Here is a 24,387-nt window from a genome sequence, read left to right on the forward strand (position 1 = left end):
TCTATGATCTGCGGCTGGGTGACTGTGCTAACCACAGACCTAATTTTCTATGGCTGTGGGCATAAAGTAAATCGGGTGTTTTCTGTCGCTGTGAGTTCAGTGGCTGTAAAGTCTAATGTTTTTTACATAGAGAAAGGTCTCTGGTTTTTTATTGATCTGGGCTGTGAAGTTCTATGGGAACTACCAAAGAGCATCAAATCAACCAAAAACTTCTTTCTCTATGGTATGAACCATAGACTTATTACATCTGTGGTATGTGGTATGTGTCATAGACAAACTAGTATGTTTATTCTGTGCAGACATCAGGGATATATCTGTGGTCTCTGGTTCTGTGGTTTCAACAAAGAGGTTGAGTTGAGTTCAGCCAAAATTTGAAAATTTATTGAGGTTGGAGCTCTATAATCTTTGGTTGGAGCATTTGAGCAACCGAGCGAGCAACTGAACAACAGCAACAGTTTTAATTTGATGTTGCGTGAGAAACCTCCAACAACATATTTTGGTATACCCATATTTTTTAAGAAATTAATAGAGAAATCGGGATATTCGCATTTTTTCGAAGAACCTAGAGCTTGTTGATATTTCGTGGAAACATTTCAGAATCAATTTTTTTAGTTTATCTTTACATGGGATCTTTACAAAATGAACTGGGAGAAGTCAGATCTTTGTGTGAAAGCACTGTCCAAGGCTCAAAACTCATATCTTGTGTCTGCTCCATGGTGCGAGTTGAAATAAAAAGGACAACATTCAAAAGTATTATAGTTTGCTTATATTTTCCCCCTGACTATCCAAAGTCACCACTGCTGATTGAATTGAGGAGTAAAACATTGTCTGCTCGTCTTCTAGAAAAATTGACATGCTCTTGTGAAACAGAGGCAAAAAAATTTCTAAATGAGCCACATATTTTGAATATTTTGAAGTTCATAAGAAGATATATTGATGAAACACCTTTAATTTGTTGTTATGATGAAATAAATGAATTGAAGTTGAAATGTAACCTGGATCAGGATGAGATAAAGTTAAAACAGAAGACTTCTTCTTTAATTTTCAATGTAACAGGAAACTTATACTACTTGAAATGTCGTATTATAGTACCAGATAATTATCCAGAACAGAAAATAGAGTGAGTAATTAATACCCCCGAGAGATTAGATTGATATCACAAAGTTTGCTTCAGGTTTTTGGAAGTTAAAACAAACTTCTCCAATGCATTGAATACACATATCATAGCTCAAGCAAAGGAAATAGCAAGAAGATGTGTCGAACCCCCATTGAAACCGAAGAAAAATGATACTCCATTCAAACCCAGCCCTTCCTTGAAGAAAAGTGTAGAATTTCTTATCAATTGTGTCAAGAATTTCCCTGAGGAAAAATGCCAGATCTGTGAAAAACGATGTCTTCCTGATGATCCAGCTGTAAATATCTTTTTAGTTTTAGTTGCATATTGAAGAGTGAATTACATCCCATTTCAGTTGTTAGAACATGATGAAAAATCACCAAAGCATGTTGAAAGAGTATATTGTGGACATCTTTTTCACTTGGATTGTCTCATAGATTATATGAAAAAGCCTCCATTTGGTAATAAGAAATGTAAAATATGTGGACACAAAATACATCATCATAAGTGGAATCTAACAGATAAATTAGCAGAAAATCGCTGGGCTCATGAGCAAGCTAGGGAGAGGGAGTTGGCAGAAGTGACAGATTTTTTTAATTAAATTAAAATGTGTGTTATCCACTTGCTTTCACGTGATTTTTTCATTATATACATTACTTGCCATATTTTTGAATTGAAATCATTATATGTAACAGTTACTATCTTCAATAAAGTATATATGTCTTTCACTAAAATATGAACTACTTCTGACCATAAAAAATTTATTGGTGGGGTACAAACTATTTTCTCTCTACTACCGAAGATGAATCTTTGCTGCTATACATATTATTTTACTACTCATATAAGTTTATAAGTGTTCTGTGCTACTTACTACACTTCTACTACTATAGACAGAGATAGTCTCTGTCTACTAATCTCTCTTCTCTTCTTTCCATCCAGTGAACTTTTCGAGTTCACTGTTTCCATCAGTGAACTATTTACATTGAACTCAATAAATAAAATAAAAATTATTGAATTCAATGACTATTTATGGAATCCATAAGCTCTTTGATCCTCTGCCATAAGCGAGCATCTCAGATCAATAAAAATTATTGATCTGAGGAGAGCAGAGTAGCGAGTATCCAGTCGAACTCATTCGTCTCATTCCCTAAGTACGCCCCTGCTCAGATAACAATGTTCTGTGGTAGCGAGTAACCAGTCGGAGATATGTGTAATATCTTTGAGTCGAACTAGTTCCCTAGTACCAAAGAGGATCTTTGCTAGTACCTGGTACCAGAGACAAGGAGTTGTCTCTGCCCTCTGTCCCTTGTTTATATAACCCCCTATAAACAAGGCTTGTACCAAAGAGGAACCTCTTTGCTTGTACCGAAGAGGAATCAGAGACTGTCTCTGGAGGAATAATCAGAGACAAGGTTGTCTCTGGGAATCAGAGAGGAACTCTTTGCTGGGAATAATGCAGAGATATAGAATATCTATATCTCTGGAATAATGTAATCTTTGGTAGTACGCCCTTACCAGAGATATATACAGAGACATGTCTCTGATATAACTCTGTTATATTTCTGGCCCCTACACGTCTGGAGAAAAATTATTATTGCTCGGTGGTAAACAACATTGAACTAAAGAAAGTTAGAAAGTTTAGTTCAATGGTAAACAAAGACTACAATCACAGAACACTAATATACACTCATTGAACTCTATGGGAACCCATAGAGTTCCATAGAGTTCAATGTATACACTACAATCAATAGTTTGTCTATGACAGAGATATAGAATCTTCTTCTATATCTCTGGTCTATGACTACAATTTTCTATGAATTTTATTGACAGTCAAAAGTCAAAACAATTTCTTTTATTAATCAAATATTTCTCTCAATGTAATGTTTTGATATGATATATTATCCAACATATGCTATACTTTTGGGAGTCCCATGATGTTAGGTGATTTTTTGAAATACTTGTTTGTGATAATCTCTTTACTTGATTTGGCTCATGGAAATATGGTACAAAAGACTGATTTCCCAGAATCTCATTCGAAGGACCATATTATTACAGAACAGACACAAGTTCCTTCTGCAGTAAAAAACATCAATAAAATCTCTGCGATTAATGCTTCTAAAGAAGACCTTACCCACCATCCTCGAGAAAATGTAGCTACTGAATCCACTTCTGATATTGCTAATGCACAAAAAAGCAAGCCAGAAATTGAAACTACTGCATACTATATTGTTCCCCGAAAAAACGATGGTAAAACAATAGTAGGAAAAAAAGGAGTTAAATTTGAAGCATCCATTGAAAACATTACTGTACTACCTGTTATAGATATCCATTCCAATATTTCCTCCACTTCTAGTATCCCCAAAGAAAATGATATAAATGTAACAGCACTTCCAAAAATTGATACTGAACATGAGGAACCTCCGAAAACTTATGTAGTTCTCATTGTAGCTGGTGTTTTCTCCATGCCTTTAGTAGCTTTAATATTTATTGGTTTATATAAGGTGGGTTCAGAATGGTGGCAGCATAGACATTACAGAAGGATGGATTTTTTGATCGAGGGCATGTATAACAATTAAAGAATACAATGATTAATGATAGAATTAAGAGGGTGGATCAAATATTTGGTCTCCAAAGTGATGAAAACGCAATATTTCTAATCCAGAACAGCTGTGACCATATTTCCAATTATACTGAATGAACTCTTGTGTTTAAATCGTGAAAAAGATATAGCAACATATTCTGATGAAAAATTTTTGGTGATTTCAGAAATATTTTTGTTATGGAATTTATAGGGTACATAAAAATTTTTGAGTAATGAAATATTTTTGAATATGTGATATGAAATTCTAAATATACAAAATTTTATAATGTCTTTTCAATTTGATATGAGTGTATTTTATTATATCTTCTGTGGCATTTTCAATAATACTCAGAAACTTATTAGAAATACAGAATACAATTAATTTGTGTTTTATTCACATATCTTTTAAATTGGGTTCCTAAATACATGGAATGGAATATAAACATTTGTTGTTGTCCAAAGATTGGAGTAAGATAATATATAGGGAATTCTCCTTCTGACGAAAATGATGTTTTTTTATGAAATATCTTTGAAACGTCACATTTTGAAACAACCATTTCCCAAAAGTAATTATTTTAAGTAATTAAAAATGAAAAATAAAAATGGGTATTTAAAATTTAAAGCGTTTCGTTTTCATCGCACAAGTTGGCAACATCGACTGAAATATGCGTTGATAATAAACATTGAACTCTAAAAGAGTTCTTTTAGAGTTCAATGATAATAAAGGACAACAAATACACTATCTTGATGAGATAGACAAAGATGGCTGGCTATGAAGTCTGCGACGAACGAGGAAAGCATTGCCTACTAGAATTCTAGTAGGCTATGAGGAAAGTCGTAAGATTTTATGCGATTTTATGACCGGTTGTTGTTGAGGCTCGCCAGTGAGTACGCGCCTGTAAATCAACAGCCATTATTTTATAACAAGCCATTGTTCTTTTTATTTTCTAGTAGACGCTGTTGCCAAATCGTAAACTAGAAACGAAGCGATTTTAATTTTAAAACCTTATATTTGAAGAATGATTTTGAATTTGAATATAGTTTCCGCGGTTCATTTGAAAAATTCATGAACGAAACTCATAATTATTCAGTTTAAACCTGCATATGTGATATCCCAAATTGTGGAGAATTCTCCATTGCTTGGTGTCGCCTATCACAATCAAAAAGTTGACTCTCGGACTCGGATATAGTCACATCCATTTTCAATGCGAAAGGATAGGATAGTATACAAATTCATCCATGTAACGCCTTACGCCAGTGCCTTATGAGTACTGTGAACGTACGTCAATCGCGTGGAGTACGCTGTAAGAGCAAAGAGGTTCCTCTTTGGTCATAGGAACCATATATTCGAATAGCCTCTCTATGGAGGGTACCCTCCATAAGACTATCCTAATATAAAATAATAATATAATATATCCAATTTATTTATTTTCCAACTTAATACCTGTACCGTAAGAACAGATGGCGCTAAAGCTTGTTTTTCGATACAGTGACTCTAACGAGACAGTGGCGACAATTGTGGTCTCGTTTTCCATCGTTTTAGCAAGAATATGGCGGATTTGGTCACGTGACGTGACGTGAGCCAATCCGCATTCCGAGATCCGCCATATTCTTGCTAAATTTCCAATGGAGGAGTTTCCTACATGTTTGCCAACCTAGAAAAAGGTCTACCAACGGGGAATGATTGCTTTCTAACGAAACCTACTTCATTCTTTCCGCAATGATCAAATATATTTATGAAATTCTACCGAGCTTTTAAGAGTTTACTGTTAAAGAGAAAAAAGATTTTCATAACCTCGATCGCTGATTGGTTGAAATTTATGTTGGTATCAATTGACCGGTAATCAAGGAGTCATGGGATCGAGTCCTGTCCGAAGGTGTAACTTTTTCAGAATTCAATAATTTTTCTGCATGCCGTAAATTTTCTTCAATGGGCAAGTTTCCTAAAACTCCAAAATCGAATTTAAAATTATTTATGGAAACCCTTTTCCATTAGTTATCCAACACGTAAAAGATTCGCTTCAAAATTAAGATATTTCAGAAATATACCCTTCGAAACTTCGAGTATGTAAAGGCTTGTGACGTAGAATGCCTTCACTAAAGTCTAGTAATTTTTGTTAATTAGACAACAGTGGAACTGATCAAGATGTAGAATTCTATATCCACACATTTCAAAAAATTGTTTCTGTAATCTGTGTCTATATCATAGACATAGTCTATGACATTTTGTGTCATTGTTTGATATTTTTATTCACTGTTTGTGTTCCTTGTCAAATGTGATCACCAAACTTGATATTTATTAAGTCTATGATGATCATAAAACTTTCATGACCTTTATTGATTCGACGGGCGTTGCCGGATTGTGAAAATGACGTAGAATGTTCATAAGAAAGCACTTCTGAAATCAGAATTTTCGTAAGTGAATACAGATAGAACGCAATATGTTAAAATTCTAAAAAAATATATTTCGATATATTTGAGTTATAAGGATTTCAATGACATATATTTTGAAATTTAGGAAAATACCCCATTAATAATTACAGCATGTGTATGAGATACAGTTTAAGTACTACCTAGTTTAAGATACCTAGTGTAAGAAATATATACCCATCGCAGACGATGGGTTGCCTTTAGCTAAATTTAACGTTTAACAATGTTAACATTTGATTTGTAATCAAATGTAATTGATGAAAATCTAGCATAAGTCGACATATTAATATCTACACAGGGGCGTGTATAGGGGTGTGGCCCAGGGTACCCGGCGCAAAATTATCCTTCGAATCTCAATCCCAATTGAAAAAATTTATCTAACCTAACAATTTCGATGGAGTAAGCGTCTAATAATCTAATTTCAAACTTCAATAAAATCATTGAAAAATATTCATTTCGAGTTTTATGTGGAATAGTGGCAATGAAAAGGATTCGATTTAATATCATCGAGTGAAGAGACAGACAAGTGCTCAGAGATATCTTCCATATGCACACTACAAGAAACTGCAGTGATTTTGAACATACTACTACAAAATACGAGTACTGAAAATCGTGGAAGATTCGTATTAGCTCTCATTTTTCATTGAAAATAATTTCGCAATCATCAACTAATGCGAATCATTCTCTGATTTTCCTTTGGAATTTTTTCAGATGCTTGTCTGGATTACTAGGAGAAAATTTGAAATGTGCACTACAGAATCCTCTCTCCAATTTATTTATTTTTTTCAAATTAATACCTGTACCGTAAAAACAGATGGAGCTAAAAGCTTGTTTTTCGATTGGGCCATCTATTCTCTGTTCATTTAATCTATGATACTGAACCATTCATTGTCCAGCCATATGTTTATGTTTTGTTTCGTTTTTGTGATCCCGTACTTGAAATTCAAAGAAATTTTATCGAACTTCTAGGGGTTGTATCTCAGCCATCTCGGATATTTTATATAGACAATTTTTGGTTATACAACTCATAATGACGGGTTCTACCCTCTGTCAAAAAAAAAGCCCCACATTTGAAACACCCTGTATAATCTAGACAAGCATGGATGTGACACGCTTTTGACCAGGCAACCTATTAGGTACTGTATGAAAGGGAATGAAGTAACCATTCCTTAAAAAAATCAAATGAATAAATAACGGCTGTCTTCCTGATCGTACCTGGCAACTTCATATTTTATGCGTACTAAAGGAAAAGTAGGCAACACATGTCTTTCCAATTCCTCGTGTAATATTCTGCCGAGTAATGCTCGATTTTCATCAATAACAAATCAGGGAAGGAGTTCATAAAAAGTTGATGAAATTCGATATTATTTAATACTATTGGTCCCTGATTTAGCTAGGCAAACCATTCGCGATTCATCAATGTCATATATCGTCTAAATTAAAAAATGTGTCATCACCAAATAACATATGAGGCTATATATTTCTAATAACGTATCTCGTACTATATGTTTGAGGTTTTGTTGAAAATTTTTAAATGAAAAGGTGGTACACATATTGAACTCACTTTCAAACTTTTTCGATACGAGGTATACTTTTAGTTCAAAAATCGTAAAAATCATTTTTCACCCCTAAGATCGCCACCTACCCCTGTTCCGGAACTTTTACTGAGTTGTCTTTATTAATATCGATGAACTTTCAGTTTCTAAATATTAAATTATCCGACCAACCACATACTGCTAATAAGAATCTTTCTTCATTTCGTGTTTGGCCTTGGACTAAAGGCACTTTTAGAACATTTTTTGTTTATCAGTTTTTCAAATAATTTTAATTTCACAGAAATATGAGAGATACTCTGTCATCGTGAATAAACCCAATAAAATTCATTTAAATCGTTTCGACATCTGCCAAATTCGGAAAACATCATTTCAAATGTAAAATAATGAGGAAATTCAAAAATTTCTCGTTGCTCAGAAAAACATCCAAATTATACAGTGAAAACGATAATTTAAAGATAATTCCAAAACTACAGAAGAACACCAAGGGGACATTCAAGTTTCTGTCTGGTGATCTCGGTCATTTCGAAATCGTCCATACCAAAGACATCAATACAGAAAGCCAGATAATGAGGAATGAATCAGATTATGGAAATCAGAAAATCATGGCACGCAGAAAAGAATTACAGGAGAATCCAATGAAAAAATTGATCATTTTGTACAGACCGTTGGTTGATTTGGATATTTTTAATTTTCAGAAAAATTTTAACTTCAATTATAATAGTTTGTGTACGGAGTGGAACAGATTTGTGATGAAAAACGGGGAAAATAATAATTGTGAGTACTTGGTTCGCTTGAATTTAAATTATAGCAGCAGGAACTTTTTTCTTCTCAATGACAATTTCTATGCCATTATACAGATTAGAAGTAATAATACTTTGGTCTCGAAGAGAATCTGTCGTCACTGTGAACGTAACCTTTTTTTTGCCACTTTGATACTGGTATCTCAGGAAAATATGCTTCTTTAGCCTAGCAGGTACTGAAAGATTTCTCTTAGACACTGACGCAAAGTTTCATTCACCAAGGGGTCAGACGGTATTAACAAATATTTTCAAGGTCTTTTGCATTGGAATGAATGCAGAATTTTCGTCTCAAATATTGCATCCCCATAGATCAATTTCCTCTATGTCCATTTGGTTCGAGAATGTTTTTGTATACGATTATTCAAGATAGCACTACTTTAGTGTAGCCCAATTACAGTATAAGGTCTTCGACCACGTGAGGCTTGCTGCTCCCCTCCAGATCTCTCCATCTTAAAGATAAAGATTCCCTCTCTACTATGCTAGTAGATCTCGAATTTCATTTCTGGACGAAGTTTATAGGTTGCTTTTGATAGATAGTGGTCTGATTTTAACAGAATGAAAACTTGTGTGCCCCTGGCCCAGAGTACTCACTCCAACACTTTTTCTGATTCACATCAATGCCCTCTGTAGGCAAAGAAAAACCTTATCCACTATTTTGCAGACAGCGGAACACTTCATTTCAGCATTTTCTTCGGAAAAACGACCTGAACATGAAGGTACAAGATATGGCTTAGCAGCATCACAACCGATGTGGTGTTTGTCAACAAAATTCTTACAAATTCGCTGTCAGTATTAATGCGAATTAGAAGATTCTGAAGCATGTAGCCTTCTTGAGACTTGTTGGAATCTGTCTTTCGTGGGACCTCATCTGGATAGCCACGTGGTGAACTTAACAAAAAGCTGGGATCTTTGCTCAAAGCTCGCAAATATTTTTACTCCTCCAACTTTGAAATACTACCGGGATTGGTATACCTATTGCTCTTACATTTGGGGTGCTAATAAAGCACCAACATTGCTCATACCTACTGGTTCACTCACTGACTCACTCTAGAATAGGGCTATTTGTCTGATAGGTACCTAATACCAATATTACCAACCGTTTGGTTTCTCCATCACATAATAAAATATAATAATAAATATTGTCCTACAGATACTTTCATCTTTCATGGCCAATGAAAAAACTGTGCGAACATTAAACTAATTTTTAACAATTTTTGTGAATAATTAGGGCCAATTTTATCACTGAGTTTTTCAACTTATTTTCATTTTTTTTACTATCAGGGGTTAGAATGTATCGAAGTGAACTATTTCATAACGAATCGGCCGAGTTACAAGAAATACGAATATACGGTTTAGCAAAAAAAGCCAAAGCTGCCATTATATACCTAATTTCCCAGGCAAAAAACGAATTGGACAATATTTTAAATTAATTTAATTTAATCATCTCGAGATTTATTTTTCCTGTGGCTTTCGATAATTCAAATTCGTTCTAGGATCTTTTTCATTAAATGTTCGTCATCTTCAATAATTTCTGGAGGAACGGTCTTTTCTGACGAGTTCCAGCTTCTGGTATAAAGGGGCTGTATGTGTGTGTCTCTGACTTGTACATATATTTCAACTCTTGAGGCCGAAAGAAACACTTTTTTCTCTATACTTTTTACCAATTCGCCCCATATATAAAAATATATAGCCATTTTGAGTTTTCATATTCATTGCTGTAACCCGTTACCGGGAATAAATCTACAAAAAGACATACAAAAAGAACAGACTTATAATTTCTTAGGGCTAATTGCGACTGTGTGCCCTCCTGTGACTGAAGAGACCCAACCGTGATCTACAGATCCTTCCACACTCCGGGCATGGATAGTCACCAACCAGATCTGGCCGCCGCTGTATTCTTCTCGAGTCTCCATGGTTGCGTTCACAAACTTACTCAGAGCAAGCTCTGATTACCCGAAGCGTTCACAAACGTACTTTAAGTTCCTCAGAGTATGCTCTCTGAGCATGACCATACTCATACTCTACTCTCGGAGTAAGTTTATGAACACACCCCATTATAGCTGTGCACCATAGACCTCCACTTTGACCTATCTAACGCTAGTTGTTATGATTGGCAATAACTGATTTCAGGGATTGATGTAGTGTATCCTTAAACCGCTTATACTGCCCTCCTGGTTTCCGGGCTCCCTCTGTCAATTCGCCATACAGATCTATTTTGGGGAGTCTTGTGTCTTGCGTCCTCAGAATGTGGCCGGTCCATCTGAGTCGGGCCCTCGTTACTTGAGTCTCAATTGTTGTACAGCTCGCGCGTTGCAAGACTTCTTTCTACATTCGAAACTTTGTGGAACCATCTGATGTGCATTATATGTCTTAGATGACGTTGTTGCGTTTGTTCAAGCTGTTTAATATGTCGCCTGTAGGGCGTCCAGCTTTCGCTTCCGTAAAGAGCAGCTTTCTTGGTCTTCAGATTGAGGTCGTGATTTTGAAACACTCTGACCTTTAGCTTCCAGAATGCCCGTGATGCCGAATTGATACGGACGATACGGTTTTGTATTTCCGTGTCTAGGTTAGCCCTAGTATTCATGAAGCTTGAAGCTTCCCAAGTATTTGAACTGCTCGACCTGTTCTAGAGTTTCATTCTCCAGGCTGATATGTGTTTGAAGGCTTTCTGGCGGACTTACCAGGATTTTGGTTTTGTCGATATTGAGCCTAAAGCTTCGTATACTAGGTATCCAGCATTATCTGTAGATTCTCTTGGCTGCTGGCGATAAGTGCGCAGTTGTCTGCTAATTGAAGTTCCGTGATAATTTTTGTTTTCATAATAATCTTTGCCACCGATGGAAACCTGACGCTATGAAGTTTTTCAAGCATTGAATTTTTATTCAAGGCTCGAATTTAACCTTCGAAATATATACCTACCCGTATTAGAAAATGAAAAATAAGTATAATAGAAAACCAAGCCTAAATTCACTCTATCTTATCCATTTGGTTTTCTTGATTTCTATTTTATTTTCGAGAAAAATATCGAATTCAGCTTGCAACCACCCATATAGTTTTGATATTCATCTCCAACTCCAATACATAATCATTTATCATCTGTATTTCATTTTGTACAAGAGTTCCCAATTTACTCAACGTTGCAAATATCTAATTCTGTGGATCTTTCAAATAGTTTCAAGAGTTGGGCTGTTCGAATTTTTGGTATTTTTATGGTACGTAATGATCATAATGGGAAAACTGAAAAACTTGGGTGATATCTTTTGTGTTCGAAAAAGATTCATCAAATAAATGAAAAACTATATCCCGAAACTCATTTCATTCGATAAAACCATTTGTGAGATAGAGCTGAAATTTTTTTTTAATGTTTTTCAACAGTCTGTATCTTTTAAAACGAGCCGATTCGGAAAAAATGGCGAAGGAAAAAAGTTTTTCTTTTGTCCTCAAGAATCTACTATTATTAAATATATTTGTATTTACGAGTCAAAGAGTCACCCTGTATTTTTTTCTTCAGATTATGATTTGGAATGCTTGGAGTGAGTATTTTTCCAGAAATAATATGAGGTGTATGAAATTTGTAGCCTTTCCTTACTTGTTCAGGACCTTCTTTATTTGTTGTTGAAGTTGAATATTCGAAAGAACTTATTACAACTTTAGAGTTGTAAAAAATTCTTTAAATTCTTTAATATTCTTTAAATTCTTCAAATATTTATAGATTTATTCATGTTTGACGTTTTCTCATGCAGGTAAGAAAGATCAAAAACCACATAACCAAGTGAAAAAATTTCTGTATTTGAAAACGTTGAGTAAAAAGCAAATAACAATTTCTCACCTCACATATATCTTTTGACTCAAATGAACTTCATTCCAGGTACTGCAGTAGTCCCTTGGTTGTACAATTCTAGAGCTCTAATTCCATATAACATTCAGCCATCCAACCTCATTTTCAAGCAGACTTCTCTGAACAACACAGCTCCTGAGCTTCCAAATACCTTCAAAATAGAAACATCGGAATATCATATGCAAGATCCAACACAAGATTCGAATGAAAATTATGACTATTGGAATTCATCGAAATTTGCCATGAGCTTGATCGAAATTCTCGAGGAAACGAAAGATGCCAAGGTAATTCCTATTATCACACTTTCTTATGACGAGTTTAGGCAGAGTAGATAACTTAAGAAAAAGACTCATGAGCAGATGGCTAACACGTGTATGCCATTTGCAAATTAGATTGGTCCCTTTCTTAGGTATTAGCGTTGATTGAAGTATACATGGTTAGAACTACACTGCGCAAAAAAATTAACGCACATTCTGAAAATCTCAATTTTAATGAAAGTTAACTATACATTGACTTTATAACTTATTTTTTATGTTCTCTCGGGAAGGTTTTGAACGAAACAAGACACATTAAATGGAAGAAAAATTCAGGATTTCACCGAATCTTATGTGAAAGAAGAGAAATGAACAATTTTGATAAGTGATTTAATACTTGGTATTTCCACCCCTTGCGTTAATTACAGCTCGGCAACGACGGTTCATACTCAAAATGAGTGATCTTAAAATGTTCTGGTCTAATCCTTCCCAGATTTCTCCGAGTTGGATTCCTAAGTCATTAAGAGTAGCTGGATGATTTTCTGAACTTCTCAGCCTTCTATTGAGGTTGTCCCAAACCTGCTCAATCGGATTGAGATCTGGACTTCTTGCTGGCCATTCCATTCGAGAGACTTCAAGCTCTTCAAGGTACTCTTGAACGACGCGCGCACGATGGGGTCTGGCATTGTCGTTCATAAAAATGAAATTTACACCAATGTATGGGGCAAATGGCACTACATGCTCTTCAAGAATGTTTCTTATATACTTATCAGCATTCATAGCTCCATTATCAACGACCACTAGGTCTGTGCGAGCAGTCAAAGATATTCCACCCCATACCATAATCGATCATTCCCGGAAACCAGTAGTATTCAGGAAATTGCACTGAGCATATCTTTCATGTGGACGTCTGTATACAAGGGAACGTCGATCACAATGGTAGAGGCAGAATCTAGACTCATCTGTGAAGAGAACTCTTTCCCAATCGGCCTCTTCCTAATGGATATGCTCTCTCGCAAAATCCAAACGCGCCCTTCGATGGGCTGGGGTAAGAGCTGGGCCTCTTTCCGCGACACGAGGCCTTAAATCATATTCTCTGAGGCGATTTCTTATTGTCTGAGTGCTAATTTGCACCTCATGAGTTTGCTCAAGCTGAATTTGAAGGAGGCGAGCGGTTGCAAACCGTTGTCTCAACAAAGAAACTCTCAAGTAACGTTCTTGAATGGCAGTTGTTACCCGTGGTCTACCCTGTCCTGGTCTTCGGACATTCATACCTGTCTCCCTGAATCGCTGCAACATTCTGGACACACTTGTATGGGAAACTCCAAACCTTTCTGCAATTCTTGTGTATATCCACCCTTCTTCTCGCAAAACTACCGCTTGGGCACATTCCTCTTGGGTCAAATTGCGTGTTTCGCGTTGCATAGCGATCGAGTGTAGAAAATCAAACGAAAGAAAAACTATTGATCACTAGAATTGATCGGGAACAACTGATTTTAGAATGGAGCCAATACATTCAAAATCTGATAATATCATCTTTTTTTATTCCTGCTGGGAAAAAATATCTTGTATTGAAGAAAACCGTTGAAAGTGGATAACATATGCATGCATAATTCTCATAAAAATAATCATCATTGTGAACACCTTCAGTTGTACAATAAATTTGAGATTTCCATAATGTGCGTTAATTTTTTTGCGCAGTGTATTTAGGGGGGACTACAGGGATATCGAAAACCGTTAGAAAACAGGATGGTTTGAATTACAAAAAAGTTGCGTCATTTAAGGATGAGTGTGTTGGTGTAAACAGTTCCAAAATATCTCTGATGGCTCCTGAAATAGGTATCTCGAATAAACTGAAAATCCATATTATCTTTTTTTCGTTTCAATTCTTTTGTTTTTGGAAGTAACTACAGGAAATTCGATTTGTAGTCATAATCCTATATAGCGATTATAGTGGTGTACTACTTTTTTGTAATTTCAGCCACCTTGTATTTTTGACGGTTTTTGATATTCCTATAGTCCGCCTTTAAATAGTTCTAACCCTGTATAGGTAATTCTCATGTGAATATTATATCCAATAGGAGATACAATTAATAATTAGTGGAATTCGTCATCAGACTGAAGAGAAAATTGTTTCGGTTGAAAACAACACAGAATCCCTGCAGCAAAAGCAGGCCGGCAAATATTTGACAAAATGTAGAAGAAAACAATCCGAAATGATAGAAATAGCTCTAAAAATCCTACTACCTAATTAGATTTGATATTTAGATGACTATAGTGATCAGAGATCATAGCATTTATGTTAAATGATACAGGGTATTTGCAAATGGTAGGTACGGCAAAAATGCAAGAAGCGATTGAATTGAAATTTCTTCAAGTACCATAGAGAGTTGTCAGACATCACCTACCGTCCTACTGCATTTGCTCAGCATCTTCAGTAAACACTCTGTATACAGATCGACTGAAATAACTCCGAGGAAAGAGCCTGGATCAAAAATTGTTTCAAATGAAGGTTTCTTAGATTTCAGGGAAACAACGAATGCGGACTTTCAATCTGACCTTGGAGTTGGATTTCAAGGTCATTTCAAGGTCAAGTAAATTTTTTTAATAGGTCAGATCATAAATTAGTTCAAATGAAAGTTTTTTAATCTTCTGGGGGACATCGAATGCAGATATTTAATTATTTTTCAGTTTTTTTGAAACACCCTGTCCAATCATTATGATTGCAATTCCTAAAAATTTCTTTCGCAATTCAAATCATAATCTTAGAGTCTAACAACACAGGGTACTAATAAAGCCTTTCTCCTTTACAGGGAGTTCGATCGAAGAACGATATATTCTTTGACATATCAAGAAACTGTAAGAGTTGTCCAGCTGTTATGGAAGTGAAAAAGTTCTCGTCAAAATTCATCCCAAAAAGGAAAGAATCGAAGGTTTTGCTGTTGAGCTGTCACAATTTCGAAAAATTCGAAAGGACTTTCACGAGGCTCTTGGCAAAGGACAAGATACGTTCTCTCAAGCCTCTATTTAAAAATTTCGAAAATCAAGATCAAGTGATGACGAAACTAGAGAGAGCTTTCGTCAATCACAAAATGCGAAAGAAAAACAAGGATGTGATTAAAAGGAACGTCATAATGTTGCAGTCCAACCTAATAGAAAATATGAAAGAACAATTAGATTTTAACGAGGATTCCAGAAAGAATGATGACACTCAAAACCAAGCAATTGAAATGATTAATTTGAATATTTCGAAGGAAAACGTGAAAAAAGAAGAAAAACCCAGCAACATAATGATAGTCAACGATGAAATCTTCAAGGGACTAGCAGAAGAAAGAATGAACTGTGACAACTGCAATATTTCCGAAATTAGAAAACAAAACATAATATATCTAAATAACTCAATCTTCAAGGAACTGAACAAGGATGAGGTGAACAAAATCTTGAGTAGGCCATACACAAGTTACAAGAACGAAGATCCAGAAATTTTTGTAAGAATACCTACGAGGCATGTCCCGAAAAAGTTGAAATCCTTACGACCGAATAAAGAATGCGATGAATATGACGAAATACCATTGGAGAACTTGATAGCAGTTGTTGCTGAAAAGAAGGGATCGGAATATGTTCAAAGGTCCAAAATGTGTTGGCAGGTATTCAAAGAATTCGAGGAAACCATGCAAAAAGCAAAAATTCTTAATTTTCCATCTCAAGATTCACCAAGACATGATAACAAACAGAAAAAAACCAGAAAATTTGAAAAACATGAATGTAATAATTCTGCACCCCCTCTGAAACCTCGCACTCAAAAAAGATCAACGCGAGGAAAAGAAGAAAATGAAGAAGGCGGATCTAAACCAAAATATACAGAAAAAGATTCTCACATAAAGGCCACTCCAAATAAGAGCAGAGCAAGATCTGATAATATTTTGAAACCTAAAATAAACGATAAGCCTACACCTGCAAAATTCATTGAGATCACGAGAGAACCTACACTTTCAAAAGTAAAAACGAAAAAAACCAAATCGAATAACAAAAGTAAGACTGATATAAGATCATCAACATTTGAAAAAGTGGGAATCCGAAATGTCAATATGAACATATCGACAATGGACAGATCAATTGAAAGAGTCGGTAGTGGAGCACCCTCCACTAATAATAAGAAATCCAGAAGCTTAGAAAAGAACAAAATGAAAGATGATTTAATAAAACCTCAAACAACTGCAACAACGAAGCCCAAAATGGAAAAATTAACGAATTTATCTGTGAAAAAAGCGAAACCGGAACCGAAACACTTGATGAAAAAGAAGAGTGGAAGGTTGAAGAGCATTTGGAAGAAAAATTGTACGCCCAAAAAAGAAATGGAAGAATTTATAAATCTCAAGAAGAATCGCAATTTATCTCTCAAACAACAACATTTGTTGCTCAAGGAAGATGAGAGTCCAGTGATAGAAGTTTTACATAAGAACACAATGAAATCTCCGTTATCTAGTTCACAGTCCGAATTTATCGGAGATCTTATCGAAACCCCTAAAAAGAAAAAAGTGAGAAGAGCTTCAAATTCACTGGATAAGTTCTCGAGAAAAATAATGGGGTCCAAGGATCTTGCAGATGAAACTGAAACCCAACTGATAATTGAAGAACTTTTAGCATCTTCTTTTCCCCCCGGACAACAAAAAACTCATCAACATACAGCCGAAAAGCCAAAGTCGAAAATACCTATACTTGGTACTCCAACAACCATAAAGAAGCAAATCGAAAAAGTTGTTGCTACGGCTTTAGCAACGAGGAAAATCAGAGAAAAATTCGACGAAAATGAATCCTTAGGTAAGATGACTCACAAGAAAGAAAAGTTCAAAAATAAAAACAGACCAGAAGAAGACAAAATCAAATCAGGCGAATCAGAGGAAGATGTCAACCTCGGAAGAATTGAAAAAAAATTTAATTCCGAGCAGTCAGATACCCATCCTTATACCGAATCGAAGAAAGAAAAATCGATATACACAGATTCGAAAAAAGAAATGAAGGAGATAGAAAAAGATAATAGACTTCAAATAGATGAAATTTTGGCTATGACTTCAACTTCAATACACGAAAAAATAAACCAACAGTTCAAGCATAATCCGGAGATGAAAAAAGAAAAACAAAGCGAGCAAGTCCAAGAAGATATAAGTGAAGAACTAGAGAAAAAATCATCTAAAACTGAAAATCATACGAAGAACAACGAAACCGATAGGTTTGATAATGGCAAAAGAGAAAACGACAATCCTGAGTCCCAACCGAAAACGCTTACTAAATGTGTTGGAATACAACAAGAATTTTCAATTTCCTCCAGTTCGACCACTACAAAAACTAAGGAAATTGAGGAAAAGGGAAATCAAACTATCGGAACAGAAGGTGAAACTGGAAAAAACGAAAAATCGAATAGTACAAATGCCGCACTGGAACTTAGAGAAGCTGGCGTAGATTCAGTAAAAGGAACAGGATTGAATATAGGGAGTGAACAAAAATTCGAACTCGGATTTGAAAAGGAAGGTGCTTCCAAAAAAGAAGTTCCAGAAATAAAAAATCAAAGTACGGAAATCGAAACTTTTACTGAAAATTTGAGCCTGACACCGGAAACTTGTTCTGGAAAAGATGATAAGCAAAGGGGAAAAAATACTATAGATGACAATTCGCACGGTGCATTACATAAAAAGGATCAAGTGAACCTAGAGGAGGATTCAAATTCTAAAAAAGTGAACATAACTAAAGCAGAGATCAACGAATGGCCAGATGATAATTTAGAGAAAAACAGAGAGAGTTTAAGAGCAGACATGAAGTCTACAGATGAGGGCTATTCTAGGGTACCAGACAATGAGGACATTAGAAGAAAACGACTCATCTATTTCGGGAAAAAAATGAAGAAATCTAGCCACGAAAAAGAAATATTCCGTTGCGGAATGAATAAGTCCCGAAGTGAAGTTGAAAAAACAAACAAAAGAAATTTATCAAAGCCTGAAATATTTATAGCGAATAACTCTTCAAACATCGAGCAACCAACAGATGCCGATAACTTTGTCAAGTTGCCTATAAAAGAACACATTGAGGCGAGTAAAACATCGCTTTCACAATATGAAATTCCAATGAGAACACAAATGAGTGAAAAAAGCATAGAAACAGAATGTAATCACAAGAATTCTTCCTTAGTCACCAAAAACGAGATCCAGCTCACCGATAGACAGAAAACAGCAGATCACAAAATAATATTAAAAGAATCAGTAAGTGACAATGTCATAATTATAAAATCAGCCAGAAGAGATTCGAAAGAAACCGTGAAAAGCACCCAAAGCGTCACAAAATCCATTTTGAAGCAAGTACAAAGGCAGTTGAATTTTCTCATGGAAAACTGTAAGCCTAAACTTAATAACCAGGCCGTGAAGAGATGTAGAGAAATTGCAGTAAAGCTAAGAAAATCCCACGAGAACCTTATGCGTAACGTACCTGCAAATGTATTCAAGATTTACCAAGAAGCCAAAAGAATCAGCGACAAACTATCAAACACCAACATCATTGCGAAAACATCTCAGGAAATTATCAGCAAGTTTACGAACACTTACGTCAAAAGAACCACAGACAGTGGAAGTCAAATAAAGCTCAAAGAAACCAGAAAACTGTCTTATAAACCAGAGAATAAGATTAAGTCGGTTATAGAAAACAAAGTCACCACAAAAATGAAACTGCTCAGAAAATCATCAGTAAACAAGAATAAAATCAAAAGGTATTCGAGAAAGCAAGATGAAAAAATTTCAACTGCTTCGAAAGGCAAGTGGAAGGAAGGGAACTTATCGCCATCAACATCGATTTCAGATATGCGAAATCGATCTATCGGTTCTCTATTCGCCGATACTGTCGCTTCAGCTTTAGCAAAATGCGGAGATATGGATAAAATCATGAGCAAATATTCAGACTCCCAACATAAACTGACGAGAGATCGAAAAATCAACAAAACTAGGACGGCAGAAAATGTCGAAGATTTTTCTAAACGAGATGAAAATAAAGTGGTTCTTCAGAAGGAGGACGAGTTTCTGATGAGCGATGGCGTTAGAAAATTAGTTTTTCATGTGACACTGGAGAAAAATGACCATAAGACGAACGGCGAAGAGTGGAAATGTTTTTCGAAAGCTGTTCTGGTTAAGAAATCTGACGAAGATCGTGAGAATCAATTCAATAAGGACAATCAGACTAAGGGCTCTACCGAAATTGATGACGGCATTCGAAAAAAATCTAAGGTCCAGCATTCGGTTCCCGACGAATCTGGTGAATATGATAAATCAAGAGAGGACAATGCTGCTAACTTCAGCAGAACAATTTTCAACACTCAAGAAGAAGCAGAAGCTCTACAAAAAGCAAAAGAAGATCTGACAACTCTGAAGATGTTACTCCAAAAAGAAAGAGCGAAAACTGAGGACGATAACTGCAACTCTGAAGATATAACTGAATGTGCTAATTTTAAAATGTACATCCAAGATAAAGATGTGCCCAAATCGTTGGAAGACCTACATAGGGACATAATTTCCGATAGATTAGGAAGATCTGCAGAAGGTTCCACTCCACCTCCTCCCCCTTCATTTGAAGACATCTCCTCTGATGAAGAAAAACTATTGAATATTGAATGTTCTAATCATGCTTACCCTTCTCGAACTGTTCATTTGGAGGAAAAATCTGAAGATAACGTGATTGAAAAACTTGGAAATATTTTGGAAAACAAAAATAATTTTGCCATAAATTCAAAACATCAAATTCAAAAATACTTGAAACTCAGCGATAATGAAGTAATTAAAGAAACTATACCAGAGGTTTTCGTTACCCCACTAAGCTCTAACACGGACTTGACTAAGAACCCCGATCAACTAGAAGTTAAACCCTTGGAATCATTGAAAGTTTCGGAATTATTACCACTCTTCGACAAGAAAACGGCTTTAAGTTCATGCGGAAAAACTGACATTGATCAATCGATTTCGATATCCAACGTAACTTCGGAAAAATCGACGAGAATACATCCAGAAGAGCAGCCAGAAAAATTAACGAGGAAAGAAGAAATCGAACGCTCTTGCAAGTTGAGCAACCATCCGAACTCGCTCGTATGCAGAGAAAGAAAAAACATTGTGAAAACCATTCTCGACAAATGCGAGACCCTAGAACAGAAAGTCGAGAACGTGCTCAGGAATGGGAATAAGGTGGAAAATTTAAAGGAAATATACACGGATCTTGAGCGCATGGGAAACTGCATCTTGAAGACCGTTTCCTCCAAGGATGAATTGTCAAAGGAAACATGCACAGTGCCCAAAGTTAACGCCAACATGAATCCCACCAGAACATTCGCAACAGCTTACTCCAGCAAGAGCTACTCTAGATTCAGAGATCGAAAGGCTGAAGGAAAAGAGAAGAAGAAAAAAGAGGAAGAAGACTTCAAAGTATTGGAAGAGATTCATGGCGAAGCCTTAGAGAACGAAATGTACTTCGGAACTGAAAGTAAAAGGTATAAAAAAGATCCACAGAATAAGGCACAAGCTATAAAGGCTCCAAAGAAAAATTCAATCTACCATGAAATAGTGAGAATGAGCGAACTCAATGATTTCGAAATAAACAAATCGAAAGAGATTGGAGAGATCCATGAAAAAAGTCACTTTATTGCAACAGATAACGAACAGCGAAAGTTACAGGCGGAAAAGACAACCAAACTAGATGACATCGAAACTGCAGCGACGGGCCCTTTAAAGCATAACAATCTAGACGTTTCGCCGAATTCAAAATCAAAAACAGTAGACAAGGAACAAGAGGAAACATTCCTTTCAGATGATACGGTAGAAACAGTCGTTTTCGAAGTGAAAACAACCCAAATTTCTGAAGAGTCCGCCGAACAAACGAATGTGAAAGATAGTGGTGAAAAAATAATAATTTCAGAAACTGCAGAAATACTTCAAGAGAAACAAAGTGACAATTCCGCCGAACAAACGAATGTGAAAGATAGTGGTAAAAAAATAATAATTTCAGAAACTGCAGAAATACTTCAAGAGAAACAAAGTGACAATTTCGAGAAAGGCGACAGTGAAACCTCTGGAATAATTCAAGATGTAGTTCAGAAAGATGAAGGTCTCGCAGGCGCTGAGATGACTGAGAACAATCTACCCATCCCCAGGAAACACAAAATCTTGGAAAAATTCGCTGCAATCAGTCAAGAGCCAGATTCCCCCATATTCAGGATAAACGACGAACTTACTTTTGACAGGGCGCAAAAAAGATTCGAAAAAATGACTCCAAAGACTAGAAGGAGTATCCCGAAGACACCCACCTCAAAGAGAGACGGAGAGCCTAGGATGATCTTACGTCTTTCCCCTTCCAAGGAACTCTACACACCTCCAAAGTCGAAGAAGAGCGATATCGACTTGAAAAAATTGCTACTTGAAAATCCGAAGGCCCTGATGCAGATAGCGTCGGAGATTCTGAGCAAAAATCAGTATCTGAAATTCCTTATGGAACTGCGATCGACGAAGGAATTGAAGGAGTATTGGATGACTAAAATTAAGGAAGGAATTGCCTCATCCAAAACTCTGAATGATCTGATAAAAGTGATAAATTACATGAAAGTCAAAACGGACCAGAAAGGTGCTAAAAGAGATTCTGTAGATTGCGCACAAAAAACGTCAGAAGACAGTACTGAAAAAATAGAACATTCGAAAGAAAGTGAGCAAGGATATGAAACTGAGAATCGGCCAGTTACAAGAGGATCTTCAGGTTCTCTCTCTAATAAATCGGACTTAGGGTTGAAAGAGGATAGAACCAGTCTCGAACTTGAAATGGATAACCAAAAACCCAAGACTGGACAATCCAATTTGAGGGCGAAACGAAAGAAAATGCTGAAAAATGAGAGTAAACATGACGCAAGTAGTCGAAGAAACATCAGCTTCCAACATAAAGATACCTACGACCATCCAGAATTCGGTTCTCTTCCTTACACCCTTGCGAAATATTTGGACAGCCCTCTACGAAAAGACGAAAGTAGCGTTGAAAATTCTTTGGAAGGAACGGAAGTCTCCAATTGTTTTTTAATCGAGTCTATAGATGAAAAAAGGTTGTCACATGAAGAGAAGATGGACGAGGAAGAAAACGAAGATAAAATGAGAATTGATGTTCTGAAACAAACAAAATATGCAAGGGGTCGGCCTGGAAATATTCTATCTGAATTGAAAAATGAACAAGTGAATTATGTTAAAAAAGAGAACAAGGAATTAGAAACAAATAAAAGTTTTCCTACCAAATACGAAAGAAATAATTGTATGCATGGTCATCAACACCAGGGTGTTTGTCACGAGAAAATTTGTTGTGGAATGGAAAAAATAAGTGAGGCCTCAGTCGGCAATCAGAGGGATTCAGATGGTGATGTAAACGACAAGAAAGAACAGCAAACAGCCATAGTTTTACCTGGAAGGGAACCCATAAAGATATCGTTGATCTCCGAACAAATCTCAGGATTTCCAGCTAGTTCGATGAAGGCAAAATCCGTAAAAAACGCCTTAGACAATTTGTCGGACGTATTGTCCAACTGTAGCAGTCCGGTATCATCCCTATGCAGCGACGGCACCCCTTATGCTTTAAGAAGAAGAACTCCTCAAAAACCTGGATTCAAGAGGAGCCATAGAGGCGAAATACTGCAGCGAAACTCTACTTATGGCACCAATTCCGAAAATATTCAGAAACCGCCTCAACGACCACCTACAGTTCACGGTCTCAACCTGAAAAAAATCGATAATCCACTGAAAAAGTTCGTGCGGAACCACGACGAAATACATAAAGCGAAAATGACAGAACAAATGTCGAACATAGAGGATTCACCTAAGGAAGACAGAAAGATTCGAGTTATCAAAACTAAATCTTTGTCCGAGGTGTTGAAGGAGGATCCGAACATCCTGAAAAAATTCCGGCAGAGGACGATGGTAGACGTTAATGCAGATCAAACGGAGGAAGCAACTAAAAAATTCGAGTACAGATTCCACGATTTCAGGAGGAAGGAGGATAAATGTTTGGAGATAAATGCGAAAAGGCAAGAAGAGCAGAAGAAGGACCTCTTGGAAAAGTTCAAGTGTCTCATACAAGCCAGAAAAGTGGCCACCGAAAGAACCAGGCAAAACATGAAACCAAACGAGAACCAACCTATTCAACCCAAAGTTTTCTCGAAGATCCTGGAGAAAATAAACTATTTCAAAGAGTTGGAAGATCCTCCAGACGATGAAAAGAGAACCATAACATCGGATAAGAACTCGGTGTCTCCAAAAGAAGGGCTTCATCCGAAAACCAAATTTGGCAACCGCAGATTCTTGCACACGAAAAGGAAACAGGTGAACGAAGATGAGCTGTTGACGTGGGTGCAGGAGCATCCAGCTGCTCCTGGGAAGAACATTGGCACAGGAAATGAGGATAGGTGCGATGCGAAGAAGCAGAATATTATTCATATACCCTGGACACCCACTTGTGAAGTTGACGCTAAGAATTGACTGGATTCGTTGGCGTAATGTTGAAATTTTTGTGATTGTACAAAGAATTTCCGAGTTGAAAATAAAGATATTGTCATATGCAATTGGGTACTTCTCTTACTATACACTATATCAGGGACAATTCATTGAAAATTGTTGCGATAAAATGTTGGTAGATTTTACATTCGCTTCTATCTTACGGTGACTACTTTAAATAAAATCACTTTATACTATCTCATCGAATGGGGCAAAATAGACCTCAAGGTCGCAGTGAAATGCAACCCCCTCAGCAAACTATGCCATTGAA

The 24,387-nt window shown here is 36.2% G+C and overlaps 3 protein-coding genes across 3 annotated transcripts; all 3 read left to right on the plus strand.

Moving 5' to 3' along the window:
- The first annotated feature begins 324 nt into the window (after window positions 1-324).
- On the plus strand, window positions 325-1,848 carry LOC123309216. The gene is made up of 4 exons (XM_044892203.1): window positions 325-499; window positions 613-1,120; window positions 1,175-1,412; window positions 1,470-1,848. The coding sequence occupies exons 1-4, from the start codon at window positions 466-468 to the stop codon at window positions 1,713-1,715; spliced, it is 1,026 nt and encodes a 341-aa protein (XP_044748138.1). The 5' UTR covers window positions 325-465; the 3' UTR covers window positions 1,716-1,848.
- A 1,084-nt stretch (window positions 1,849-2,932) lies between these two features.
- Window positions 2,933-4,074, plus strand: LOC123309229. The gene has a single exon (XM_044892217.1). It carries the CDS (start codon window positions 3,046-3,048, stop codon window positions 3,688-3,690), a length of 645 nt encoding a protein of 214 aa, XP_044748152.1. The 5' UTR covers window positions 2,933-3,045; the 3' UTR covers window positions 3,691-4,074.
- A 3,948-nt stretch (window positions 4,075-8,022) lies between these two features.
- LOC123309564 lies at window positions 8,023-24,182 on the plus strand. Its single transcript, XM_044892739.1, has 4 exons — window positions 8,023-8,455; window positions 12,350-12,603; window positions 15,387-21,500; window positions 21,591-24,182. Exons 1-4 carry the CDS (start codon window positions 8,065-8,067, stop codon window positions 24,099-24,101), a joined length of 9,270 nt encoding a protein of 3,089 aa, XP_044748674.1. The 5' UTR covers window positions 8,023-8,064; the 3' UTR covers window positions 24,102-24,182.
- Window positions 24,183-24,387: the final 205 nt, after the last annotated feature.

The sequence above is a fragment of the Coccinella septempunctata genome, chromosome 3 (genome assembly GCF_907165205.1).
Source record: "Coccinella septempunctata chromosome 3, icCocSept1.1, whole genome shotgun sequence".
NCBI lineage: Eukaryota > Metazoa > Arthropoda > Insecta > Coleoptera > Coccinellidae > Coccinella > Coccinella septempunctata.